This window comes from Pelodiscus sinensis, chromosome 8 (genome assembly GCF_049634645.1).
Source record: "Pelodiscus sinensis isolate JC-2024 chromosome 8, ASM4963464v1, whole genome shotgun sequence".
Taxonomy (NCBI): Eukaryota; Metazoa; Chordata; order Testudines; family Trionychidae; genus Pelodiscus; species Pelodiscus sinensis.
The window spans coordinates 66,983,663-67,011,606 of NC_134718.1; the positions used below are offsets into that span (position 1 = coordinate 66,983,663).

The 27,944-nt window shown below is 45.4% G+C and overlaps 1 protein-coding gene across 5 annotated transcripts in view; it reads right to left on the reverse strand.

Annotated features, from left to right (window-relative positions):
* The window catches only part of RBM20 (RNA binding motif protein 20), a 199,931-nt gene that overhangs the window by 15,986 nt on the left and 156,001 nt on the right, over nucleotides 1-27,944 (reverse strand). For all 5 annotated transcript variants that reach the window (XM_075935489.1, XM_075935485.1, XM_075935488.1 and 2 more), the window contains exons 6-13: nucleotides 22,435-22,578; nucleotides 19,765-19,896; nucleotides 17,288-17,367; nucleotides 15,269-15,941; nucleotides 11,870-11,968; nucleotides 9,736-10,399; nucleotides 7,241-7,360; nucleotides 6,349-6,470 (exon numbers count right to left, since the gene is read on the reverse strand). In XM_075935489.1, the coding sequence (XP_075791604.1) occupies nucleotides 6,349-6,470; nucleotides 7,241-7,360; nucleotides 9,736-10,399; nucleotides 11,870-11,968; nucleotides 15,269-15,941; nucleotides 17,288-17,367; nucleotides 19,765-19,896; nucleotides 22,435-22,578 (2,034 nt within the window). The remainder of the gene's footprint in view (nucleotides 1-6,348; nucleotides 6,471-7,240; nucleotides 7,361-9,735; nucleotides 10,400-11,869; nucleotides 11,969-15,268; nucleotides 15,942-17,287; nucleotides 17,368-19,764; nucleotides 19,897-22,434; nucleotides 22,579-27,944) is intronic.

A 27,944-nucleotide genomic window follows, 5' to 3' on the forward strand; every position in this document is an offset into this window, starting at 1 on the left:
TAAAGGAAATACTCAGAAGCCCGTTGGAGAACATTTCTGCTTGCCTAACCATAATCTGACAGATCTGCAGGTGGCAGTCTCATCCCAGGCCAGCTCCTCAAGCCAAATTCACAGGTAAAGCCTGGAATTACATTACATACACAAATTCAATTCACATGCTAATGGACTCAATCGTGATTTAAATTGGTGGGGACTCTATCACTGAAGGTGCTAAAAACTTTCTGAGTTGTATCCTTCCTGTCTTAGCATTCCATCTATTGCCTTTGATCTTTATCTGCTTAGGTTTAGCACCCATTCTCCAGATACTTAAAGAAAAAAGAGGAAGGGAAGCGGGGCGGGGGGGGGGGGGGGGGGGGCGGGGGCGGGAAACAGAGCATCATTCTCTTCTCCCCCTTTCCCTTCTCCTATTTATTTCGAGTTTTCATATCCCGTACTCAGAACTCCAGTCATCTGAAGAAGTGAGCTGTGCCCACGAAAGCTCATGGTACCATCTACATGTTTTGTTAGTTTATAAAGTGCTACCAGACAATTTGTTATTTATTTTTGAAGTACTTAACTAAAGGCATCTCAGACTATAAAATAGTGATTGAAATGTAGCCGTGTTAGTCTGGAGTAGCAGAAACAAAATACAGGACAATGTAGCACTTTAAAGACTAACAAGATGGTTTATTAGATGATATCATCTAATATTATTAATTATAATTAATTATCTAATGATATAATCTAATAAACCATCTTGTTAGTCTTTAAAGTGCTACATTGTCCTGTATTTTGCTTCAGACTATAAAAGAACCCAAGAATGGAGGTACTCAGGATTAGTGGACACTAATGAAAATCTAATTGTTATACACTATGACTCAACTCAACACTATTACTCAGACTCTTGAAACAGACTCATTAGCACCCATCAGTCTATGTACAACTGTGATGAGAAATCACACACATCTCTAGCTACAAACAACTGCTCTGGTCTTGGATTGGTCATTTAAAACACTGCTGGGAGGGGGAAGGGGAAGGGCACAGAATCCTCCTAGCAGCTGTGAAAGGCATCCTGTTGCCTTCTAAGCATCTCTCCTTTCAATGGTGTCTGGGAGTGACTTGCTGTTGCACTCTCAGGACACGGCTTAAACTCACAGTTTGCAGGGCTGGATTAACCTGATGTGGTCCTGAGGTCCCGCCCTGCACTCTGCATCAAGGCCCTGCCTCTGTGCACCTCCCCAAGGTTCCCTCAGCCATACTCCACTCACGCTCTGCTCTGAGGTCCCAGTCCTGCTTGGCCTCTTCCCCACAAAGCCCTGCCCACTGCTTGCATGGGGGAGGGGAGGCAGAAAGGAGCAAGGAAGGGAACGGGCGGAGAGGAACAATTAGGGAGTGAGGAGGGATGAAACCAAATGGGTGTAGGGCATGTGGGAAGTGGGGAGATGATGGGGCCACAGTCTAGATGCCAGGGCCCTTCTGAGTTTGTGTCTGGCACCATGGTAAAGCCAGTACTGACAATGTGGCCGTTTTTTTTTTTTTTTTTTTTTTTTTTTTTTGGAGCAAGGGCAAAACTCTTAATGTTTCATGTGTACAGCTTAGCAGGACGTGACTCAAAACTATTCTTCAGCTTCCAGAGGCAAGCTCCTACTTTTTTGAGAGGAGGGGTCGTAGCTAATTCATTTTTAAATCCAAAAACGTTGCCTGCCCAGGTCCTTCAAGCTGCTCTTAGATTATATACCCTGGTGATTGCCACAGCCATGATTTTCAATAGAGAGGTGTGGCTTGAGGAAACTCACTCCGTCCTAATCTAACAGGTCAAAATTTCACATGGCTGCAGGCCAAAGTAAATACTACCATAGTCTTTGGACAGATGCAGCATTCATTAGGGCGAGTTTAATTTATCTTTGAACCATAAACTACATTAAATGATTAGCACATATTTACTGTGCATACAGCCCATATGCTGATCTTGCCTACCCATTGAGGGTTGAGATGATCAAAACCACACCCCCTTGTTGATTTCAGTGCCACCTCAGCTTTGAAAATCTCAGTCTAAAACCCCCACTGCTATTTATCTCAGAATTGCAGCACGAGGGAGAAAACACTTTTTCATTACAGAAACTGTACAGAAGGGAGTCAGGTATTACAATGCCTTCCATAAAACCACTCTCTATCTAACTAACTATCTTAGAGAATTTGTACATGCGTCTGTCTCTCAGTCTGTCTATCCGTGAGTGTCTGTCTGTCCATCTGGGAGTCAGTGCATTTGTTCAAAAACTCTACCTAAAAATGGGAAGAGCTAGGACTACCACCTAAAAATGGGAAGAGCTGCTAGTATGCAGCTGCCACTTATCCATACTTAAAGCAAGGTCAGAGTCTGGTTGTGCCAGGAAAATGGGATGTGCCTGGAATTTGATTGCTGTCCATAACGTGGAAATGGAGAGGTCAGACAGGACCATTATGCTCTGCAATGATCACTGGGGGCAGCGAGCAGAGGGGGCACTTATACTGCAGAGCGACCACAGGGGAGCGGCTGCACCAGAAGGAAAGTGGCCAGCTGGGGCCACAAGTCTCCAGAGTGTCAGCCACAGGACAGGTAAGTTGCCCCCTGCCTCCAAACACCTCCCCTCAGGCTTTTGGCTACAGGACCAGATGGGGGGAAGCTCTGCTGGCCAGCAACCCTGCCTCCCCAAGGAGCCACTTGTGCAGACTTGCTTCCCCCTCCCCCCATGAAAAGCTGCCAGGCAGCTCAGCTGCAAGGAACTGCGGGGGGAGGGGAGGAAAGGGAGATGCAGGCTGGTTCTAGATCCCCCCGTGAGAAGCTGTCAGGGGGAGGGAGGGCAGGTAGCTCAACCCTGACATACCCCCACCCCCACGAGGATCTGCCTGGGGGCCAGCCAGCGCAGACCCACTTGCCACCCCACCCTGGGAAGAGCTACCACTGGAAGATTGTCACCCTCGCCATGGTAAGCCTCCCCAATCTCCTAGCTCCATGCCCTAAGCCACCCCTGCCCTGAACCCTGCACCCTGCTGTCCTGAGCACTCCCATATCTCCATCCCTACCCTCTGCCCTGACTCCAGCACCTCCACATCACGAGCCCCCTTCCCTGAACCCCTCACATCCCCAAGCCTCTGCCCTGGCTTCTGCACCCCTCGTATCTGCAGTCCCCTGTTCCGAAGGACCCAAGCAACACCGGGTAAATCTTCTAGTTTATATATAAACCAGAATTCAGGTGAAAACTGTTTGGCCTTCGTCTAATTCAGCGGTTCTCAAACTTCACTGCAGGTCAGTCAGTGTTCCCTGAAAGCTGGGTGCTTGGGCAGCCATTCAGGAGAGATTCAAATGCTGCCTGGCTGATCAGCAGAGCGCCCACAGTGCCCACAGCTGACAGAATGTGTTTCTACCGGTGGTGCACATCTGCACATGCCTCAGTGCACATATAATTTATTCCACTCGTGTATTCCCCTTTAGACAATAATTACTACATGACCGTCAGGGGGACCAAAGCCCGAGGCCTCTAAAAACCTGCTACACCAGGTAGCAAGGCCAAAGAGAAGTCCAAGGGCAGACGTTGCACGAGGAGTAACGGTAGTTCGAATTAGAAAGCCTAATTTGAACTACCTACTCCATGACATGTATAGCCATGGGCACGGAGTTCGGACTAAGGGACATTTAAAAATGGCAGCGCCCGGGAAGATGCAAATGAAGCCCAGGATATTTAAATCCCGGGCTTCATTTGCAACTTCGAATGCCTACATTAGCCATCCTAGTTCGAACTAGGGGGCTAGTGTAGACAGACCCTAATCCATCTATGTTAGGTGGGTTTCCAGCTCCTGTCACCACAATCTTTACTGTGTTTCACGTGAGGGGGAGCAGTGTCTACACTATGCTATTAACGTCCATTGGAGAGCTGAGCCCAAGGTCACACAGGAGGTCTGTAGCAAAATAGTTTATTAGTTCCCAAAACCATCTTTCCCCTGATCACTGACCATCCTCCTTCCTCTCTATCCACTCACCTCAGTCTTCAATTACTAACTCCTGGACCAGCCTCCCTCTAGTCTACAATCACATCTTATCAAGCAGATTGGGCCTTTTCTGGGAATGATCCTCAGCACTGGAATTTGATTTTCTTCCTTAGGGTGCTAGAGCCTGAATATGTTGTTCTTGTCGGCAAGCTGCACAGCCCTGTCTGTTCTGCCAGACATGTGGGGAGGGGATGCACTGAGCTGCACGGATCAAGAATGTACAAAGGAATGACTAATTATGATGCTGTTATGAATAGGGATTGTTGATATTCTCAGGTAGCTATCTAAAAAGTGATCAAGGCAGGGCTGGCTTTGGTCTATTCTTGGATATGCCAATGACCTTAGTGTGATATTGTCTCGTGTGTGTTTTTATATTTGGAAAAATACCCAAAGCAATAGGTGGGGGTTTAAAAGTAAATCTAAATAAATACACAGGACATGACATTCTTCTTCACTGCCTTCTAGTAACTGTGATGTTGGGCAGTTGCCGTGTTCCACACCAGAGATGGCTGTGTTTCCATGGTGTGGGAAGCCATTCTCAGATCCTTTGTGTATCACACAGCTAGTGCTTTGAAACTGCTCAAGTTGAAAGATACTCTAAGTTAGCACAGAAATAAAACGATGCCCTTTTTAAAAAAAAAAAAAAAAGTAACAAATTTAGCTACAGTGAAATTAAGAAATGAGCTGTGCTGGCAGGCTCTGTACAATCTGTCCCAGAAAGCACTACCAATGTATTTCATGCCTGACCTGAAACATCCCTGCTATTCCATAACGATGGGTATGATGGGCCAGCAGCGGCCCGCACTAATGCGGGGGGAGTAGCGGCTCTGGCCCCGACAGGAAGCCCGGGACGCACGGCCCAGCCGAGGTGCCACATCCCCCGAGCCCAGTGCGGAATGGAGTCCTGTGGCCACGGAGGACTGCGCCGGCCACCAGGCCGGCTGGGACGTGCGTGCCCTGGGCAGGGGATGCCGGGATGTGGCCCCACCTCCTATGACCCTACGTAGGGAGGCCGGCCTCGCCGGGGGCGGGGCCGAGAAGGGTGGCGTGACCTCTGGGGGGCATTCAAAAGCCACGCCAGAGCCAGAGCACAGGGGAGGACGCCAAGGAGGCGATTCCTCCCACCCCGGCTGAGACGGGAAGCCAGGACTCTGGAGGAGCTACGGGATGACCACACGCATACCACCGACGGTGAGGTAAGGGCTGTTGGGCTGGGACCACGAACCGCTGACTTGGGGGAGGCTAGGAAGCAGCCCGGGGCAGGGACGTATTGGCGCCCGGGGGCTGACATGTTACGGGGTGGGACCCCATCAGCTGGGTAAGGGTTGATACCCTAACCCTTAGGGCCCCGGGCTGGGACCCGGAGGAGAGGGAGGGCCCAGGTCCCCCTAGCCACCCCTTTATCCCTCAGTGTAGCTCACAACGTGGGAAAGGAGCGAACGGTGCAAGGTGGTCAGGACCACCACCACGAGAACCATGGTGACCTTACAAGGTGCCCCGAGAAGGGGAATCAGGGACGCAGGGCCCGCTGGGCCCCGATGCCCCCCACCTGGGGGGTGGTACGGGAGCTTGCACCCATTTAACCGGCATCGTGATGGCATTCAGACAGAGGGCTCGCTGGGCCGTAACCCCGGATCAAGGGGTTGCGTGCTCGCGAACTAGATCCATCACAATGGGACTCTTAAGCAGAGAGACTCAACGGGGCCATATTGTCCTGGTCTATACTAGGGAATTATTTTGAAATAACTCTTCTTAATTTGAAATAACAAGCAGAGCATCCACACTACCATGCCTGTCATTTTGAAATCTGTACTCCTGCTTTCCATGAGGAATAAAGCTAATTTTTAAATAGTTATTTCAAAATAGCGGTAGTATGGATGCTCAGCTGCTGCTATTTCAAAATAACTACTCCCCAGGGTAATTCAAACTAATTATTCCCCAGTGCTTCCTGGGGCTCTAAATCAAGCTAGTGCATCCACATTAACAGAGCCTGCCTTGGACTAATTTCAAGGCTTCCCCATAGGATGGACACGCTATTTCAAAACTATTATTTTGGAAGTTATTTTTTCTAAATAAGTTATTTCGAAATAATTACCTAGTGTAGACATGCCCAATGTGTGCTAGTATTTTTGTGATGAGGACTTCTCACTCATTGACCTGTGACCCATGATTTGAGCACAGGGATCTGTCCGTGACAGGTTAGTGCAGGCCCATAGCACTGCACGGACTATTTGATTATAAACACTCGTCAGCTTAAAAGACTTAAAACTATCCTTTCCCATGCCACTGAATTCTGCGTGCACCATGGAAGTAGGACTACCACTAATTACAAGTGTGTTTTACCTGAAGATTTTTGTAGTGAACAGTACTTCTGCAGTGGCTTGTCTTAGCTGTCTCTTCATTCGTGTAGAAAAGTCCACAAAGCTTGCAATAATACCCAGTTCTGGGCACCACGAACTCCACACCTGCCAAACAATTCTAAATCACATTAACATGGCAGATGTTGCCTCATAAAAACAGGTTTACTTTTAAAGAGAAACATATAATTTAGCTAATCCCAGATGATCTACTTTCAAGCTCACCTGAAAGGACATGAAATTCTCTAACACTGATGAATGATGCTGGATAATTACAATTTAAAATGCAGTGTACTGCAAATACACATTGTATACATTTTCTCTTAGGTATTATATGTATTTATACATTATCTCAGATACTACATGCATGCTGGGGCTGGCAGTAGGGGGACTGAAAGTGCCAGCAGCAGGAAGGGGAAATTGGCTGGGAGTGGGGCAGATCCTTTGGTCCAGCAAAATCCCTCTTTCTGAACCAGTCAGGTCGTGAGGGTGCCAGACCAGAGAGATCCAATCTGTATTAGATAACACCTCAATGTGTTGTCTATGTTCATGACCTATGGTTGTAGTATAATCAATCAATCGGGCTAAATCACTCTAAATTGTCACATCCTATGTACAGAGAACTCATGTGAGAGATATCTATTCCCTCAAGATTTCAACTGTTCCATCTCATTAATAAATGCACAATCCGTTGATTGGGGAGAAAAATAATCTGGAATAAAAATCTCAGTTCTTTCAACATTTAACCATGTGTTACCCTTTCTTTTGATTCTCCTTATATTTGTTTTGAGAATACAATAAGTAGCCTTCAAGTGACCCCTGGTTGTACATTTGAGGTATTGCAATGGGCAGAGCCTCATATATAGAGAGAGACATACCTAGAGGAATGCTTAGTTCAGTGAAAACATCCTCTTGCTCCCAGGATGGTGAAAAATGGGTTCTCTTAGATTTCACCTCGGAGAATTCAGGAGATTTCATTTCCAGGTACCTAGAATTTGCTTAACAAATGAATAAATGCATTGAATGAAAACAGTTTAATGAACTACAACAACTTATATAATCCCCCTTCAAACATTTTTCTGAATGAGGCCAGAAGTTAAACAAGACCTGGAAATGGAATACCTCCATCCAATCTGGATGTTTAATACAGCACAGCTGACACTAGCTAACCAATAAAATACACCACACATTAACTAATATTTTTTTCTAGTGACAATTTGATGTTCATTCTGGCTTTTCAGTTTATATTTTGAACTTTTGCAGTTTGGTAATAGCCCACTTACATTAGAGAGAGTGTGTTAAAACTGGAGATATGATTTATGCATGCCTCAGTAGTACAGGATTCTGACAAACATAGTTATTTTTCATTCAGATGCTAAATCTCTGAGAGCAGATTTTAGGCATGGAAAATATTCTGATGATTTATTCAGAAGGATTAAGCTTGGTAAGAAAGTTATCTTTCCTCCTCCTTCCAGACGTGTGAATTGCTTTTATATCTGCTATATATTTGAAAGAATCTGTGGGTCTGTCTGTTTGTGCAAGGACTCCTCATAAACAGTAAAGCTGTGTCTAGACTGCATCCCTTTTCCGTAAAAGGGATGCAAATTAGACACATCGCAATTGCAAATGAAGCGGGGATTTAAATTCCCCCCGCTTCATTTGCATAAACATGGCTGCCACTTTTTTCCGGCTCGGAGCTTTGCCAGAAAAAAGCGCCAGTCTAGACGCGGATCTTTCGGAAAATAAAGCCTTTTCCGAAAGATCCCTTATTCCTTATTTTAAGAGTAATAAGGGATCTTTTGGAAAAGGCTTTATTTTCCGAAAGATCCGCGTCTAGACTGGCGCTTTTTTCCAGCAAAGCTCCGAGCCGGAAAAAAGCGGCAGCCATGTTTATACAAATGAAGCGGGGGGAATTTAAATCCCCACTTCATTTGCAATTGCGATGTGTCTAATTTGCATCCCTTTTACGGAAAAGGGATGCAGTCTAGACACAGCCTAAGAGCTAGGATCACCAAATTTGGTATGCAGCTTCCTCTTATCATAACTTAAAGCAAGGGCAGGGTTTGGTTGTGCCAGGACAATGGATGTGCCTGGAATGTGATTGTTTCTCATAACATGAAAAGGGAGGGTTCTGTTAGAAGAGACAGTTATACTGTATAATGACCAAAGGGAGTAGCAAGGAGCCAGAGATGGGGACCGGGATAACTACAACCCCATTGGGCCAGTAGGGGTAGAGAAAGGGACAGTTATCTACTCTGACAAACTCTCTCAAATGCAGTTTGTTTGTGTGTCTGTCTCTCTGTGTGACAGTCTGTCCCCCAGCTGACAGACATGCATCTCTTTCCCAGCTGTGCCCACTGTAGCTGTAGCAGACATGGGCAGGTGCATCGCACCTGGCTCAAAGCTGCTGCAGTGAGAAAGGGCTGGGGTTGTTCTCTCTCCCGGGGCTGCCTGCATACTGAACTCCTCATCCTCAGCCCCACCCCAGAGCAATGATCTAAATGAAGAAAAACAAAAATTATTTCAGTTAAGGACCCAAGCAACGCTGCGTACATCCTCTAGTTATATAATATATCCATCCATACGTGTGTATATAAAAAACACTGAGCCATCCAAGATCCCAAATCACTACAGCCTTCGAACAGAAGTGCAGATTGAGAATAAAGGTGTTGATTTTGATTCTGCAGTTCTTCCAGATACAGCTGTCCTTACTCGGGTATTTTTCCTGGCAGCTAAAGTTTTTAATATTTGGGTATGATTAATCTTATCCCTCTTAAAATATTTTCTGGCTTGTGTCACCATGTGCCTTGCCACATCAGGTTTTATTAGTGGGAATAGACAAAATAATGATACATGGTTAGTACCCACACAAGTCCCCACACAAAGTCATGTGCTTGCATGAACAAAGACAGAGAACTGACCACCTAAAAACTGATCACCTAAACTATTTTAATCGTTTTGCATGGTGGGGAAGAAACACTCCTACTGAATATATTATGTGGGTGCGAGTTATTTGTTTACCTGCAAGAACTAGTTCTCATTGACAATTCAAAGTACCTAGCCGAGGCCTGAAAGAGTCCTGCTCAACTCATGTGAACCCAGATGTGACAGTTATAGCTGATTATGCCTTTCAGAAAGCTTGCAAGTTGTGTATCGTATTTCCTTAACGCCATTCGACTAAAAGCCTTTAAAGGATTAGCATGGCTCTCATGGCAGCAGGGGCTTTTTTACTGAGCTGCTCCTAGGACAATCTTGACACTATTAGCAGCATTTATTCTTGTTAGCAGCAGCTTAAAACCTAATGCATCTTGCACAAAAGAAAGCTCAAACAACTCTGCACCAGCCAAAAAGAAAACACAGAAGAAATAGTTACCCCGGGTCTCTTGACACTCCTGACCTCCACAGGTTGTTTCTTCGCTGGAGTTTGTTACAGGCATTTCCATGACTTCTTGACTCTCAGTTTCTTGCGTGCCCATCTGCTTGTAATGATCAATAAAAGCACCAGAGAGCTGAGGAGTCTCTCCTTTCAGATGATCTGAAGGTATCTGTCCATCCTCCAGCTTTCTGTGGATTTCAGAGCTCTCCTCCGTTTTTCCTTCCTTTTTGTGGCAATTAGAGCCCTGAAGAGTTCTGTCGGGTTGTGATTCATCTGGCTTCTGTTCAGTGTCCAAATTTAGGCTTGATACTTCGGGAACTGCACCGTCACCATCATCATTTTCTGGAGAGCCGTCAGAAGCAGCTACGCTTTCCTTTGCTGAGCTGAAGCTCACTTCTGTGGCTTCCTGGGCAGATTGGCTATCACTCCTGTGGATCAGGCTGTGGTCATTTTCCAGTTCTAATGTGCTAGGTGCATACTGATGCATTTCTGAGCACGTTTTGTCTTTTGGATCAACTGGGACAATTTCTTCAAGTTCGGTTATATCCGGCTCCATAATAAAGTCATCTTCTCCCACTTCATCCACGGTGACCAGTTCTTCCATGTTAGCTGGATACCAGGTCTCTCCCTCCATCTCACTGCCACTCTCCCAGTCTTGCTCCTGCAGTAAGAGGAACATGGATTGAGAAAATTGTCATAGTTATATACCATCAATATCAGTGAATATAACTACTACCCTTTGCAGTAGTGATGCTTTGGACTGGCCATCACATCCTACTATGTTTGCAATTCCTAGGCACTGTGGTACCATGTTTGATTTACTCTGTGTACATGTATGGGGGAGTATATCTAATCACATGGTAATAGGGAGTCATCTCGTTAGCGAGAAGCTGGAAAGAGGCATGAGTTGTGTCAGGGTCACTCTTGCTAGGCGGATGCACAATTAACACTCCATGCTCAGAAGGTTCTGGAATTGGGTGTGGTAGCTAGATTCACAGACCACTTTGAGGACAAGTGGTCAGGGCAGCTGCTTTACAAAAGGGAGAAGCTTACTCATGAGAGCAGAAAGCAGGTTGGTTTCCCTGAAGCACTAAGCAGCAGGTTAAGGGCATTGTTAATTGTCCAACACAGAGATCTTAGAAATGTGAGTTAGAGAAAGAGCAAACTGAGAGGGAAAACGAATATCTTTCATTTTAGTTACACACCTTGAATGTGATTTGATTTTAGCCAAACTGTTTTAGTTCAATTGTCTTTACTAGTCTGGGCCACTAACGTAAATGTGATGATGGAAAAAGTCATCTCTATCTGGCTACTCTCAGTTTTGTATTTTTCTTGTAGCAGGGTTACTGATTTATACACTTAATACTAATTGGTGGGTTCATTAGGGAGATGACTAGCTGAGTAATTCCAGAGTCCGGTAGAAGAGGAGAAAGTCTACCTCAGTTCCAGCTGGAGATTTCTACGAGCAAAAGGAGGTGTGATATTGCTGTGGAGCTTTTGACTGAGCAGACGGTAAAGAGCAGAGCTACTCAACATGCGGCCCGTGGCCCATTTGTTTTCTACTGCAACAGACATTGATAACTTCCACATTTGACCATCAGCTTCTAACTGTAAAGGTATGAAGCTGAAGAATTCCTAAGGACACATCTCTGTGCTACTACAGCAGGAGGTTTGCAAGGAAATTATTTAATTAAAGAGAAATATTTAAAAAGAGATTGTTTACAGTCCAGCTATCTTTCATCATTCTGGAAGGATTTCATCTATGGTCCCCTTCCTTTGCTGTCACTCCAAAATGACTGCCTCTTCTATTTTTGGACGCACTTTATAGTTATGTAGTCTTTTTAGGCATACATTGCTTCACATGCATAGCACTTGGCAGCAGCAATTAAAAGTAATCTATATGGGCATACAGCAACTAAAAAAAGAGCCTCTCAAAACTCTGTCAGGCACAAGCTATCTCTGGAAGCAGAGTTCAATATAAGGTAAGTTAATTTAAACAGCCCCTCTCAGATTGTCTGAGAAATGACATTCAATGGGTGGTGTAATATTTCAGTCTGCAAAATTTGCTGACAAATTCATGTGTAGCTTCATTTGATTAACACAGGCTGAGTCCAATTCACACACAGCGTACCTTCTCTTGTCTTGTGCTTTCTATAGACTCTCCTGATTCTTTTCCTTGATTATTAGCTGGAGATGAGGTCTTCTCGGTAATACATTCCTCTTTCCCAAGCTAAGACAAATACAACATGTATATCTGTAGTAATACGCAGCAGTCATTCTAAACCAATACGTTTCCATTATGGTTCTAGTCTGAGTTTTTGGGAGCAGAAGAATCCTACATGGTCACATTCCTTATTCATCAACTTCGTATAAATGAACTGCACTTATAGGTAGCACGTTTAAAACAAACAAAAGGAAGTGCTACTTCATGCAACCCAAAGTCAATCTATGGAACTCCTTGCCAGAGGATGTTGTGAAGCCCAGGACTTTAACAGGATTCAAAAAAGAGCTAGTTAAATTCATGGAGAATAGGTCTACTAATGGATATTAGCCAGGATGGGCAGGAATGGTGTCCCTAGCCTTTGTTTGTCAGAAGCTGGGAATAGACAACAGAAGAGGGATCACGTGATGATTACCTATTTCGTTCATTCCCTGGGGGCACCTGGGCCATTGTCAGAAGACAGGATACAGGGCTAGATGGAGATTTGACCTGACCCAGTATGGCTGTTCTTATGTTCTTATATTCTTATGTTCACTGTGGGGAAACACCCGGAGATTGGAGACTTCCCTTTAGCACAGCAGGGCATAGTTAAAAAAAAATTAAAGAAAAAATGAAAATGAAAGAATTCATCAATTTCCAATCTTCTTTTTTCAGTTTTCCAACTAACCCTGGAATATCATGAATGAATACAGTGTAAGCTGGTCTTCAGGGTATCCCAACTCACTGATTTGTTATTGTAGGAGTGCTCAGGAATGCAGTTCTTTGCATGGGTTATTTTTGGAAAAACAAACCACAAAGTTACATGGTGCTTAAAAATAAGGTAGGGTATGTCTACACTACCCTGCTAGTTCGAACTAGCGGGGGTAATGTAGTCATCCGCAGTTGCAAATGAAGCCCGGGATTTGAATTTCCCGGGCTTCATTTGCATGAAGCCGGCCGGCACCATTTTTAAATGCCGGCTAGTTCGGACCCCGTGCCGCACGGCTACACGCGGCACGGACTAGCTAGTTCGGATTAGGCTTCTAATCCGAACTAGCTGTATGCCTCGTGGACTAGATGACCCCCAGAAATCTCTTCCAACTCTAATTTATGATCCTACGAATTAAGGATGGGGTGGGGAAGGGAGGGAGAAGAAGCTTCAAGGTACTCGAGTGAATAAAAGATGTTGATGTGGCAAGTTTCAGAATGTTTGTGTAGATTTTTCTCCCTGCTTTATTTAACAATGTGAGTTCAAAACTGGCTCTGTGTACATTGCACCTCTAAAAGTGCAACTGCTCCCCAAGAAAACCTAAAGATGCTACACATGACAGGTGTCCAGGTGCATGAATAGGGTAAACAAACTTTTGCTCAAAAAGTTTGCTCCTGAGTTCTTGTGCTGCTGTACAAAATGATTGATTTGTGGACGGCTGTTGCAATGAGCAATGTTGAAATAACCTTTGACAGGCTTTACCTTTCACTTTTATGACACTGGGGTGCATCTACACAGCAGCGTTATTTCAGAATAACTGCCATTTTTCCGAAATAACACTGCGAGCATCTACACAGCAATTCTGTTTTTTTGAAATAAATTGGAAATAACAGATGGTTTATTCCAACCTCTGTAAACCTCATTCCATGAGGAATAACACTTATTCCAAAATACCTATTTCAGAATAGCAATAGTGTGGACGCTCCACTGCTGCTATTTCAAAATTGCTCTTCCCCAGGGCCATTCAAAGTAATTAGTCCCCAGTGCCTCCTGGGGCTCTAAATCGAGGTAGCACATCCACTTTAGAAGAGCCTGCTTCGGACTAATTTTGAGGCTTCCCTGTAGTGTAGACGTGTTATTTCGAAATAAGCTATTTTGGAGTATTTCTTCCAGAATAACTTATTTTGAAATACACTTGTAGTGTAGATGTACCCTTGATGATCTAGATTTTCTGGTATGAAGTAGCACAAAGCGCCTTTAAAACCGCCAGAAATAGCCACTGGAGAATTCCCTCTAGCAGGGGAATACTCTGCGGGCAGAAATCTGGCGGTGCCAACCATGTAAATTCCATAAAGGATCTTATTCCAGTGGCATACGTAAGGCCCTGCCAATTTCATGGCTGTGAAAAACAGGTCACGGACTGTGAAATAAGCCCTTCTCCGTGAAACCTGATCTCCCTGAAATCAGCGGGGCTTGGGAAGGACACGATTTCCCTTCTGTGGCTGTTACCGGGGGCAATCACACTCACCTCTACAGACTGCCCCATGCCGGTTCCTGCCTGGGCTTTGGGTACCCCATGGCTTCTGCCAGGGATGGGGGCACCTGGGCTCCAGCTGGGATATGGGGCTTCTGCCCCCTGTGGCTCTAAGCCAGATTCAGGGACCTGGGCTGGAGGCTGCCTCTCCCCACAGGTTCTGTCTGGCTCGGGGCTCCCCTCTCCCCACGGCTCCAGACAGCAGAGCTTCAGGGCTGCTGCCATCTCCCACCTCCACAGCTCCTGCCTAGGCTCTGGGCACTTGAGTTCTGGGGCTTCTACTCTACCACCCCTCCCCCATGTCTCTTGCCCAGACTAGGGGCTGCTGCTTTTCCCCCACCCCCTATCCCTGCAGCTCCTGCTGGGGTTGGGGGCACCAAGGCTCCAGCTGGGACTCATTTCCAGTCCCTGAAACTGCAGCCAAGAGTTCAGGGGGCCTGGACTGGGGGCTGTCAACTCCCTCCAGCTGGGACTCAGGGCTTTTCCCCGCCCCGGCTCCTGATGGGGCTCCAGGCCACTCGGGCTTGTAGCTCCCTCCCCACTCACGGCTCAGCCTCAGCAGCTCCTGCCAGGGCTGAGGCACCTATTTTTCAAACCACCCAAAGTATCAGGGCACTGGCCCCATAGGCTAATCCACCACTGGCCCTAACTAGTAGCTAGAAGCCCCCAGCTGTGGTGCTTCCAGAAGCCTTGGGGACATTGGATGTACCTCTTCTTCTGGGAGCCTCCTCCAGCTGCAAGAAACTCCACAGCTGTGCCACTACCTAGAGAGGGAAACTGGTCCCTGCCCGGCCATGACATGGAGCGATAAATTAGTAATATTCATTGTCACAGTCAAGAGTAGGAAATTACAAATACAGGTTCCCAATTGCTGGGGAAAGAAAAATTGTGTCAGGAGCGTAAAAGGTCATTCCTAGGCTGATATATCACAAGTGGCTTTGTACAGAAAGAGCGTGTAGCGCTAGCTGAAAGAAAGGCAAAGCCAAATATTTTGTCGCATCAGGTCAGAGACATGTTCAACAAATCATAATTCCAGCATTAAAACTCTTCACCTCCCCCTGGGCCAACTGAAGAAGTTCCTTGTTACCTTGTTCTCAGTTGCATTGTCTTCCTTCCCAGCAACAGCCTCTTCGCCTTGGTCTTTATCAGCTTTCTTCATTTTATATTTATCACTTTGCTTTTGTCTGGAGCCTTCTGATTCCTTGCTGGGCTTTTGTTCTGAAGTTTCCTCCTTCTCCAGGTCCTCACACTGAGAGTGTTTGTGCTCTCTCAGCCTTGCCTCTTCTTTTCTTCTCGACTTCATGGGCGCATCCTGCAGCTGCTTTTGATATCGATCAGATTTTGACTTAGATACTTTTCTGTAATAGTCATCTTCCCGACTCTTATATCCAGATAAAGCATGAAGGGCATTGGGTGAACCAGCCCGTAAGTACTTTTCTCTGTGCCCTCTGGCTCCTTCGATCCGCCCATCCAAGTCTAGCTTGTCCAGCTGCCGTAGATAGTGTTTTCTCTCGTGAACCCATGAGTCTGTCCTGTCCCTTTTCTCCTCCCCATTCTCTCTCCAGAGCACTGCCTCTCTCTCATCCTCCCTTCGGGAATAAGGGGCCTGATCCCATGATTCTCTTCCATTTCCCCAGTCTGTCCTGCTGGCACCCAACGGACTGTGAGGTGAGCTGCAGGAAGTAAAGCTTGGCGTGTGAGATCTTGGTGACAGAGAGCGGCTTATGGGGCTGCGAGACCGTGGCCTCTCAGTCCCATGCCTGTAGCAGAAGGAAAACACATAATTAATCATCTCTCTTTGGAGGAAATCTAGGGAATTGTTAACCTGTTTGGATCCAGCCATACGGAGTGCAAGGTTAGTACACTGCGGCCAAATCAAACAAACCTTTGCAACTGCACCCACAGATTTTGGACACGTAGCCATCTGCACATGCACTGTTCCCCTGCATGTGCCAGAGCCTGGTTAGAATGGTACAGGCTGAATTTCTCTAGTCCAGCACCTTTGGTATCTGACCGGTGCCGAACCAGAGAATTTGCCAAGCCACGGGAGGTCAATATTGACTTGCAGCATGACCAACACTTCCACTGCTCTTACAAGACATTTAGGGGTAAATTAGAGCTACATAACAGCACAGAACACAGAGCCAGGACTGATGGCTGCAAACAAACTTTATGGGACCTCGGGAAACTCGGCCCATGATAAGTGGACATCCAGCTAACTAAAATCACGCCAAACTCCAGATTCTGCTGGACCAGAGAGTGCTGGATGAGAGAGCTTCAGCATGTACTAACATTCACAGCATTTTTAAAAATCCACACCGAATCTTTCACAGAAAAATACTTGTTCTTCCTTAAGAATGGCACCAGATGTCAGTTTCCACTTGTTTAATACAGGCCATTTATGCATCCATGTCATCACTAAAGTGATAAAAAGTGGCACTTCTACCCCTGGATAAAAGTTGTTTCACTTTGTGACTGTCCCTCCTATAGAATCACTTCTAGTGCAAGACCCATAAATGCACGTAATAAATAACAGGCACGTGGAAAATATGCCGAATAAATAGCAACATTTTTTATTTAACATGACTCCTTCCTCCATTCTCTCAGTGCATCTAACCTGTCTGTCTTTAGATGAGAGGGGAATGTCTTGAAATTTGAGTATTGCATGTGCCAAGCATGTTATCAATGCTCACTAATAAGAAGTAAGTACTAAGAACAACATCATTTTACTGCATAATAACTATTCCATCTGCAATTGTGTTTCACTTCCTGGGCTCTGTGATTTATCATAGTACCCATTTGTATTTTTTCTAGCAGTAGAAATGAAGTGCAAGAGACTTCCAAAACCTAAGAGAGTGAGAGAATTAAGAACGAAACAGGAAATGGACATGCTTGATTATCCTGCTTGCCAGTCAGCAGAGTTCATAGAATCATAGTTATCCAACCCCCCTATTTCTAAACCATCCAGAAACCCTCTAAATCAGCACAGGTAATGGCTCAGTGTTCAGAATGCACAGAATTTGCTGTCTATATTGCTCTGTCAACTTTCTTCTGAACCAAATCACTGAAAAAAGGGTATACCCCACTGACATCATGAAGAGTTTACCTGTCAGCTTCACGGTACATCTCTCTCTCCTTTTGAGAATGGATGTCCTGAATGATCGCCGCCACATTTTTACCTGGTTTCTAAACAAAACAAAAGATGCCTGTTTAGAATCCAACATATCTCTAAGCTATTTTAGGTGCCACAACATATATGAAGAGACATTCCATGTAGCATTTCATTACACTACCTGTGAAAAATATCCTGATACAGTATGTTCCCATAGTCTTCTCTCAAGTTGGTAGCATGGTGACTGATGTACTAAAATTGTACTGATAGGAAGCAGTGATCTGTTACACGTCAGCATTGTAGCTTTATATTTGTTGGCTTATATAATTTGATCTGAACACTAGACAGTCTCATTTTATTGGGCATTCACTGTATAATATTTGGAAGGAATCTGCATGTAGCAAGAGACAAATTAGACCACTAGCCTAAAACATGGATTAAACAGCTGTGTCATTCATCCTTTTGCCTCCCTAGGAATAGACTGCTATGGTATTTAGTTTCACTGCTTAGCCCATTCAGGAGCATGGCCACACAACAACATATGTAGCCACGGGAACTTCAAATAAAAATATCAAGGAAAGCTTGTAAGTGAAACTTCAACAGCTAAAATTCTTTCAAGACCATTTATAGAAAATTATTACAAACGATCAAAGTGTTTAAACAATACGAACAAGGCTAGCTGAACAATATAGTCATACAGGCACTGAAAGCAATTCATAGCAGTATAATCCACTCCTTCCTGAATTAAAAAAAATCACTTTTGCTACCTTTGAGGAAAGTACCGGGAATTCCTGGGCTATAAGGCTGTGTGCAATTGGAACTGCCAAAAATTGTAGTAAATTTATAGGCTTTTCTGAGCAGTTCACATTCAACATCTATTTACCTTAGATATATACCAGGCACTCATTGCCATGGTATCTAAGCACCTCACTCATTTTTGTACGTATATTCCCCACATGCCCTGTGAGGTAGAGAGGAACTACTCTTCCCATTTTAGAGATGGACAGTTGAGGCACACAGAGACTGATCTATAAGTGCATCTTTGTAGAGCAGGGACTAGAACCCAGGTAATTTGAGTCCTAGGCATGTACTCAGGGGAACCAACAACCACCTGCACAAGGTGCACTGAGGCAGCTCCATATGCTAGAAGCGGCGGGGCCTCAGGTCGACGGGGTGGGGCCTCAGGTGGAAGAGTGGGGCCTCATGCAGAAGGGGCGGTGCCTCAGGCAGAAGGGGTGGGCCACGGTAGCCAACCCTCAGCGCTGCCCAGGGCATGCCATGCCAGCCTCCCCAAGCCCTTAGAGCCACCCGGAGTATGCGTGCAGCACTCCAGTAGCAATTGAAAGGGCCCAAGGCAGTAGCAGCAGTGGAGTTTGGGAACCCAAGACCTTTTTGAATCGCTGGTTGCCCTCTTTGCCATTCCTTCCACCCAGTCAATGGGCCTGCTTGTGCTATAACTCTTAGGCTGTGTCTACATTGGCAGGATCTTGCGCCAAAGTGGCCGCTTTTGCGCAAAAACATGCTGCCTGTCTACACTGGCGGGGAGTTCTTGCGTAAGAACATTAATGTTCTAATTTGTGAATTCAGGGCTTTTTGTGCAAGAACTATGACGCTTCTGCTCAGGAATAAGCCCTCTTGCACAACTGTTCTTGAGCAAGAGGCCAGTGTAGACAAGCAACATGAATTTCTTGCGCAAGAAAGCCCAATGGCTAAAATGGCCATCGGAGCTTTCTTGCACAAGAGAGCATCTACACTGGCATGGATGCACTTGTGCAAAAGCACATCTCTTGCGCAAAGGCACATGCCAGTGTAGACGCTCTCCTGCGCAAATACTTTAACGCAAGAACTCTTGCGTTAAAGAGTATTTGCGCAAGATCGCGCTAATGTAGACACAGCCCTTGACTATCACTCTTCCCTGGTCTATCCTCCCATCAATGCTACAGCATGCACATAACTCATCCGCAGAGAGAGAAAACAAGCTTGTTGATAGAAATCTTTAGGACAGCAGTGCCATCACCGTTATATATGGAAATTGTACTGTGGCTCCAGGGTACAATTAGTGAAGCCATTTTTACTAAATCACATCTGACAAATGACAGAAAGAACAGTAGCCTCTTATTTTTGCCACGGCATGGCATCTGCAGTGCTTCATGCATGGCTGGCTATTAGGCTTTCGTTACACTGAGCAATACCAGTGTCTGGCTGTAATAAGACAGCTGGGGAAGGAGTTTAGGATTAATGGTGTGACAGAATCAGATTAAGTAGAGTCTCTGCAAATAACTCCAATTCAAGAAGAAAGCCAATGGTTGAGTAGCCATGGCATGTTAGCATGTGTTGGGTAACTTCTTCGCCATCATTTCATTTTGAAAATTCCTATTATGGTAAGTAACAATCAGTGATCAGCAGAGGTTTCTACAGGTGTGCCAAGAACTTCAGACCCATGTACAGTCAGGAACATGTTTACAATTTACCTTCAGCTGAAGCTCCTTGTATCTTTTAGACATTCTAATGAGTAACTTGTCGTCATTAATCATAGCAGGTTTCTCTTGGTAGTACTGCACCATAGCTTGTGCTGCCTCCGTGTACGCCATTTCTAAAAAGGCCTATGGCGAAAAAGAAAAAGGCGTGTGGATTTTCGGTGTGCTGGGCACTCCGCAGTGAGACAAACATGGTACATCAGCTTAAGTTCACAATGTTTTTGAGACATCGGTTCTAGCAAATTGTAAAATGCAAAAAGCCTGCACAAGATTTTCCTAGATCCGTGTAGCATTTCAGCTTTGGCGCTGAAATTGTAACAGGGTATTTTGATCAGTTTCCATTTATTTAAATAAATGGACTGCCAGTTAGAAAAGATGAAATCAATTAACAAAAAAAAAAAGGACTAAATCTTTCTTGACCCATGAAACGTGAATGCACTTTCTTCCCATTTTCATGGTCACCTTTGAACTTTGCGGTTAGTTGGTGAAAAGAGGCAGAGGACATGAAGGCTGTGTCTACACTGGCCACTTATTCCGGAAAAGCACCTGCTTTTCCAGAATAACTTGCCAGCTGTCTACACTGGCCGCTTCTTTTCCGGAAAAGCAATGATGATCTAATATAAAATCATCATTGTTTTTCTGGAAAAACTATGCTGCTCCCGTTTGGGCAAAAGTCCTTTTCCGGAAAAACTGTTCCGGAAAAGGACCAGTGTAGACAGCCCAGTAGTCTTTTCCGCAAAAAAGCCCCGATCGCGAAAATGACTATCGGGTCTTTTTTGCGGAAAAGCGCGTCTAAATTGGCACGGACGCTTTTTCGGAAAAAGTGCTTTTCCGGAAAAGCATCCTGCCAATGTAGACGCGCTTTTTCCGGAAATACTTATAACGGAAAACTGTTCCATTTTAAGCATTTCCGGAAAAGGGTGCCAATGTAGACGTAGCCGAAATGCTGCAAAAGGTGCCGCTCTTGAAATTTCTACTTCAGTTTTGCTAACCCTGTAAGAGTCCAGACTTTGGTACGCAAGACAAATCGAATGTCAAATTTAGAAGACAGGTCTGTCATTGTCAACAGCCAGAAAGAATTAAAGCTCAGAGTGGTGCTAACAAGCAGGTTTATGACAGTTTAAACAAAAGATGTATTTGGATGTGACTTTAGTATTAGTGGCCTATAACAGGGCAAGCCTTGCCACCATTACACCTCCTGCCTGTCACTCTGGGAATTAGTTTTTCAGTGCTGATGCGCCCCTTTCAGCTGGTGTCTCACCCATTGTTACCTGTTTTTCCTCCACATCTCTCTCAGACCATGGCATCCTCCCCTGCTGCAGTGCCCCTACAGGGAACCCCCAAAGCTCCTAAACCCACTTTGCCTCACTGACCCTACTGCCAGTCTTCATCTAGCCCCTTACCTCAGGGGCAAACTGCAGTCTGTGATGGCCACTCATCATTGGCAAAGGGGTGTGGACCTACTGCCTTTGCCTACGCTGGTTGCCCCGCTTCAGCCCTACTACCTCAGGTCTTGCTTCAGGCCCTGCAACCTGGGAGCTTGCCTGGCCAAAGCTTCCCCAGCTCTACCTGCCTTTCCCCAGCCCTGCTGTAAGTCAGGAAGCCTCTAGCTTCCTTGGCAGCCAGGTCCCTCCTCCAGCACTGAAGCAAGAGCAAGTCTGTCTCCACCCCCACCAGCAGCCTTTATTTATACAGCCCTCAGCTGGGCCCCAATTGGCTAATTCCTGCCACAGATGCTGGCTCTGTGGCTCCAGTCCTCTCCCAGAGCTGGGTTTTAACCCTTAAAGGACCGATGCGGGGCAGATGCTCTGTTCCATGGCAACTGTGATCTACATTTACTGTAATTTAAAGTATGATTATGATGAGAAGAGTCACTGTAAAATGAAATGCTACTATTTCCTTTACATCCTGACTTTAAAATGAAACATTACTATTCCCTACACATCTCAATTCAGTGATTTATTTCCATATAATTTTGACTAGTTTACAATTTAAATACAACATACAATTTTGCTGACTGCCAGCATGGTGAGCTCACCCGGTGATCTAAAAATCCAGACTGCCCTTTGCACGTCACCAATAATGAAGATTCTGTGACCAGAGCTTAACTAGCAGTGGATGGTAGATAAAAGCAGAATAGAGCACAACTCATTCTTCTCATGGCTAACTCAGTTTGTCAGGGATGAGTAGAAAAAAATAAACAGCACTCTGAAAATACAGAGCTGGCTACTAAGAGTAACTGGGGCAAGTCAAGATTATTCAAATTTTTTGAAATTATAAAGAAATATGTTTGCATAAAGATTTCACTTTTTCACTCTTTTTACCAGTTCACTAGCAATAAAGGCTGACATTGGTTACAGCCACATCTGTGACCATGATCAATTTCAAAACACCCCTTTTAACCTTAAGAGCACACTTTTCGTATTCAAGTTTCCATTATGAAGAAACATCCACACAAAAATGAATACATCCACAGGTGAAAGTAAATGGGTGCGCCTTGTGCACAGCTCTGGCAAGAGCTGGTTAAGCTATGGTAAAAGCCAGCAGGGAGCTATTTAAAGAGCTGGCAAATACCTGGGTTGCAATAGGACAGTACCTGTAAGAAATGTTAAGTTACTTTCACCACTGAATAAATCTCAATTAATGGCACAAAAGTCAAAATACCTGATTAGTAGATTTCATGAGGATATAATTAGTGACTTTCCCAAAGGGAAGTCCAAGATTAATGACATCGTTCTCAGTGCAGCTTCCTTCGGGGAGATTGCAGATATGCACTACTCGACCTGCGGTGGATTTCCTTTGTGGGAACTAGGAGGAATAAAAATATTAGTATACAAGTTTGAAAAATACAATAGGTAGGTTTTTTCATTTCCAGTCGCAAATGAGATTTGCTAATTGATGCTGAAAAAATTAAAACCAAACTTCCTTCATTTTAAATGTTCTCCATTTTATCGTTTTATATCAGACTCAAGATGCTTCAGTACACAATACAGTGACAGAAATAAATTCAGGGGAGGTGTGGTGACTACCAGCGAGCAGTGTTCCTTGTCAGCTATACACTTGTGCAGACACTCAGGAGAAATTCAAATGCCTCCCAGATGATTAACAGATCACCCCCAGCTAGGATTTTTATTTCTATTGGTGGTACATATTCACACATGTCTCAGTGCACATAAAAAATTATTCTGCACATAGATGGAAGAAATCCACACCTGGATGGAAAAGATTAGAGGGAACATTGAAGTGAGGTATGGATAACGATGGGTTACATTTAAATCCTTCTGTCTAGCTTACACTCAATTATGTAAGAAGCAAAATGAGCCTCATTTAATTTTTAGGGCAGTCACCTGTGTTTCATTTTCCAGAACCTACAACCTTCCCCCTTCCACTGTGACAATGAAAGTTTCCTCTTTGTAACCTCTTTTGAATAGTGACATAGTCACCGTACACAATTCTCTAATTGGATTGGCACAGATTCAAAGCTGATAGAGCGCTAATCTCTTTGAGACACTGGAAATCTATTCTGAAATGGAGTTTTCAAAGTTGTCTCCCTTGAGTGGAAAAGAGGCTTTACACTCCCTGTTCAAAGAAGCATTGAGATATGCTGTGAGATGTGTGTAATGTAACCTAGCTAAAATTACTTGGAAGGCTTCTCACTTTTGGAGGAGTTACTATATTTGTTATGCAGTGAGGTTTTCCCTGGAGAAGTAATTCTGCCTTCACTTAGAATGTGCAGCACAAAGAAGACCACAAGTCAGTTGAGCTAGTAGGATCAAATTCACTGGAGCCACTGCAGATGTTTTGTGTATCACCTGAGTTTACAAGTAAGAAAGTTCAGCTATGAACCCTTACCAGGCTGTCTTGCTTTAAAATATTAACAATTGTTTGTTTTTGTTGTGCATTGCAGTGAAATGTAAAAGACATTGTACAGTACACTATTGATCATTTACTTGTAACTTAGATTGCCTTGACACTGGGAAATAGGTATTTTTCATCTTCACTGACTTTATCCTCAGACTAGTAGGAGAGGAAGCTTCTTTAAGCCCTGTATAGTCTCAATATAGCATCAGCTAACAGCAATAACAAAGCAAAGAAAATGAATTTCACAGTAATATTTTTGCTTTGTGGAGGCTGACTGTTGAAGTTTTAAAACAGCGACTGTTGTCTGAATGCTTTAATTGATAGAAAACTTTTTACCCAGGTATGGAAATTTAGAGGCAGATCTGAGTTTGGGTTCTGAGCCCCGTCAAAGCTCTGGTGCATCCATTTCTAGTCAGAACCGCACACAACTGCAGAGTTCACTGGCACAGGGAATACAAAGCTGTCCATCTGCTCAGCTTTGCTAGACAAGCTCATGACCCCTCATAACTTTTCAATTAGCACAGCGTGTGTTCCTGACAAGACCCAAACCCTTCTGAGTTTTGCATGGTTTCAAGTTACAACTTCCAAAAGCATCCCCCCTTCCCCCCAAGCTATTTTAGTATGCCTCCATAGTGACTAGTCTGCTACAGGGAATAGGCAGCATCAGATTATCCTAGAAGGTTGGCAGGGGCAACCTGAGAAGCGGCTTTTAACAAAACAAACAATTAGCAAGGGGCAGAGAATGGCTCACGAAACCAAAATAGCACAGCCACACAGCCCCAGCTTTGTCCTGCAACGAAAGTGCACCCTGATGGTCTGTTCGAACGTCAGTGTCCAAGGGGAATATCCAGACTGCTCTCATGGAGTGTGATTTTAGCTCCAGCAGACATACCTAAGATAGCTTTAACTCGAAAGGGAAGCCCTGACAAAATGGGCTAGCCATCCAAGCAATTACCCAGTGACCCATGTGGGCTTGTACAGTGCCTGCTGTTGGCTTCACTAGTCTGGCCCCAGAGCTAGCAGGATTAATGCTAGTTTGGGTATATCTAGAGCCCTGCCATTCCACGGATATCCATTTTATATCCGCAGGTATCTGCCATTCACTTTTGTGGCTTCAGATGCGGACACAAATTTTGTACCTGCACAAGGCTCTAGATATATCTGCTCAAGCTTCAGTCCATACCTCATGATAGCAGTATAGATACACCCTCAGTCAGGAACAGGGGTGCTGACCGCCTCTGCAGGCCCCTGGGTAAGGGAGGTAGGCCAGTTCTGCACTCCCAGAAGGGCTGGGGCCTCGGGCGGATGGGTTGAGGCCGGGTGGCAGCCAGTCCTCAGTGCTGCCAAGAACCTGACACACTCCCCTGCCCCAGCCCTCAGAGCTGCCTGGAACATGTGGCGTGGCACTCCGTGGAGCTCTGGCCACTGCCACAGTAGCAGCATCGGTGGTCAGGAGCCCTGGACCCCTCTGAATTGCTGGGCCCCAGAAAACTGCCCCCTTTGCCAACCTAGAAAAGCTACAGCAGTGGTAGGCAACCTGAAGCCTGAGGACCGCACGCAGCCCATCAGGGTTCTACGTGTGGCCACGAGATATTTTGTCTATCGTAGCCTACGATTCCTCTGGTTTCCATCTGCACAGTTTTTTTCTACCGATATTATTACAGTGACCCTGTCTTAAAGCAAAGACATATGAAGTGTGGTGTGTGCTAATTGCACACAACAGTGACTGTGAGAGCCGCGTGCTCCTTCTGCATTCAAAGCGCCACTGCAAGTTCTAGGTACACAAGCACAGTCAGCAAAACTAGCCTCTCCTGGGAGACCGCCTCGGTTATGACAATCTTGCAGCCCACTGAGGTGAAGGAGGGTGGCCCACGTCACTAGTCTAAGTTGCCCATCACGGAGCTACAGCAAGGACTTACAGAACTAAAAACTCAGCCACACGAGGACATCAAAGGGACACTGATGACAGGGGAACACAGAACACCTAGATGGGGAACTGAGCCAGCAGAAGACCTGGGTAAGAACAGACATTTACAGCAGATTTCTACCTTTCTTGGAGTTCATAGAAACCCAGGGCGAGCGGTGGCTGGACCTAGGGCTGTGGTGTCCAACCAGTTCTGAAGCGAACTAGTCACACTCAACTGGCCAAATAGCCACATTGTTCAAGCCAACTAGCCACACTCAACCGGCCAAACAGCCCACGTGTCTACTGTGTTGGACACCACAGACTTAGGGTTTGAGTGTCTACGCTTATTTGTAACTCCAGCTTTAGGAACTATTGAACGTTAAGTCCAACCTGGGACTCCAGTGTCTATGCTGCATTATGCTAGGAGTTCAACCAGACCTTCTAGCACCCTTCCAAAAGTTGGCTGTTTAGCCTTTTGTTTGAAGCGCAGGGTGAGAACACCTGACTGTCCACCCGACTCGACTGTCCAGAGGACAAAGAAAGTCAGCCTGTGGAATTGTGGGATATGATACTTTGTCAGACTCCCAAAGCAGGAGTCCAGTGGGGTTGCATCTACACTGCAAAGCTTGAACCCTGGATCCTGACTTGACTCAGACTTGGACCTTCCACCCCATGGGGCTCCTGAGACGCTGTGTCCAAGCCCTATTGGTATGTAGGCTAAAGGGGGGTTAGGTTTGCACCTGAGTTTGAACGCTGGCCTTACACTGCTGTGCAAATGGACTCCCAGCTCAAATAATGTGAAAGGGAAAATCTCTGAATGGCTGGAAGAGAAATGGAAAGCGGAATTACAAACAGGTAACTTGGGTGCCCCCCACCTCTGATGGGGGCTGCAGAATTTAGGCCCTGAAAATAAATGAAATTATCCAGACCTATAAGCCTTTCATATGTGGTTTGGAGCTAGCCATTAATTTAAGCGAGCCATGGTGCAACGACAGAGCTAGAAGGAGAGGGTAAGAAGAAATCCCATCTAAACTGGGTAGGGAACCTGTATTCCTTGCCTGTCAGGGCCTTCCAGGATAGACTGGCAATGAACCAGTTTACAGCGGCTCAGCTGGACTTGCAAATTAAGATGAGCAAAAGGAGGCCAAAGACACTCTGAGAGGCCGGAAACTGCTACGGACCTTGAGTCTTTCATGAGATTCAGGTTGAGCAGAAGAGGAAGCGGCTGCTAGCGATGACGATGGAAGCTGATCACCAGGAGCCCTGTAAATTACAGCTCCGTGTACAATGAAAGGAAGGATTCAAATCACCACAAAGTGGTGAAGCACTGGGATGGGTTCCCTAGGGAGGTGGTGGAATCTCCATCTTAGAGGTTTTTAAGTGCTGGCTTGATAAAGCCCTGGCTGGGATGATTTAGTTGGGATTGGTCCTGCTTTGGGCAGGGGGCTGGACTCGATGACCTCCTGAGGTCTCCTCCAGCTCTAGGAGTCTCTGATTGAAATCTAGTTCATGACCATATTGAGCAACTGGAACAGATGCTACATTTGGTTTGTAAAACAGGGAAATTGGCAATAATGCAAAAATTAATGGAAACACTTCAGCTAGATGCAGGTCTGTTACAACCCCTCCCTCCCCCCCCCCCCCCCCCCCCCCACAAAAGATTGTTAGGAATGTAAGACGGGCTAAGACAGCCTGTTGCAAAGAGGGAAGTCTCCTTTCTCAGTTCAGAAAACTGGGGATGCTAAATTGAATAGGCAGAGTTTGGAGGTAGAAGATTCAGCCCTTTAGATTTTGTTTATATCTGGGCAGTTAAACAACACTGGGACTTTGGCTATTGTGACAAGGTCAGGCCAGAGGGCTGCTACAAAGTAGGGGAAAGGCAGCCCCAAAAGAGTAAAAGGCCTCCTAATTAAGGGTGGAGAGCTGCAGGGCAATTAGGAGCAGCTGGTAGTGCAGGATGATTGGGGACAGGTGACTCCACTCCAGGCCTGCCGGAGGCCTTTAAAAGCCTCCCCAGTTAGAAGGTTGGGGTGAGAGTGAGAGGACAGAAGGAGAGGTAGAGGAGAGACAGAGGGCAAGAATTTGCATCTAAGCTATAGCAGTTCTAGAGCTAGACACAGCAGGGGAGCGAGTCCCAGAAGGAGTGGCTGAGCTCCCTACCCCAGAAACCTGAGAAAGGGGGAAAGCTGCCGGCCCAAACATTGGCCAGGGAAAAAGGGGCTCTTGCCCCACTATTGAATCTAACAGGATCTGTGATGTGCATTGGGATAGGTGACGCAGACTAGATGATCACAGTTTTGCCTTCTGGATTTAAGAGTCTGTGAATCTATAAAAGAGAAGACATGCCAATGTTCTGCCAATATTTAAAAGGGGTAAACAGGATGATCTGGTAATTATAGGCCTGTCA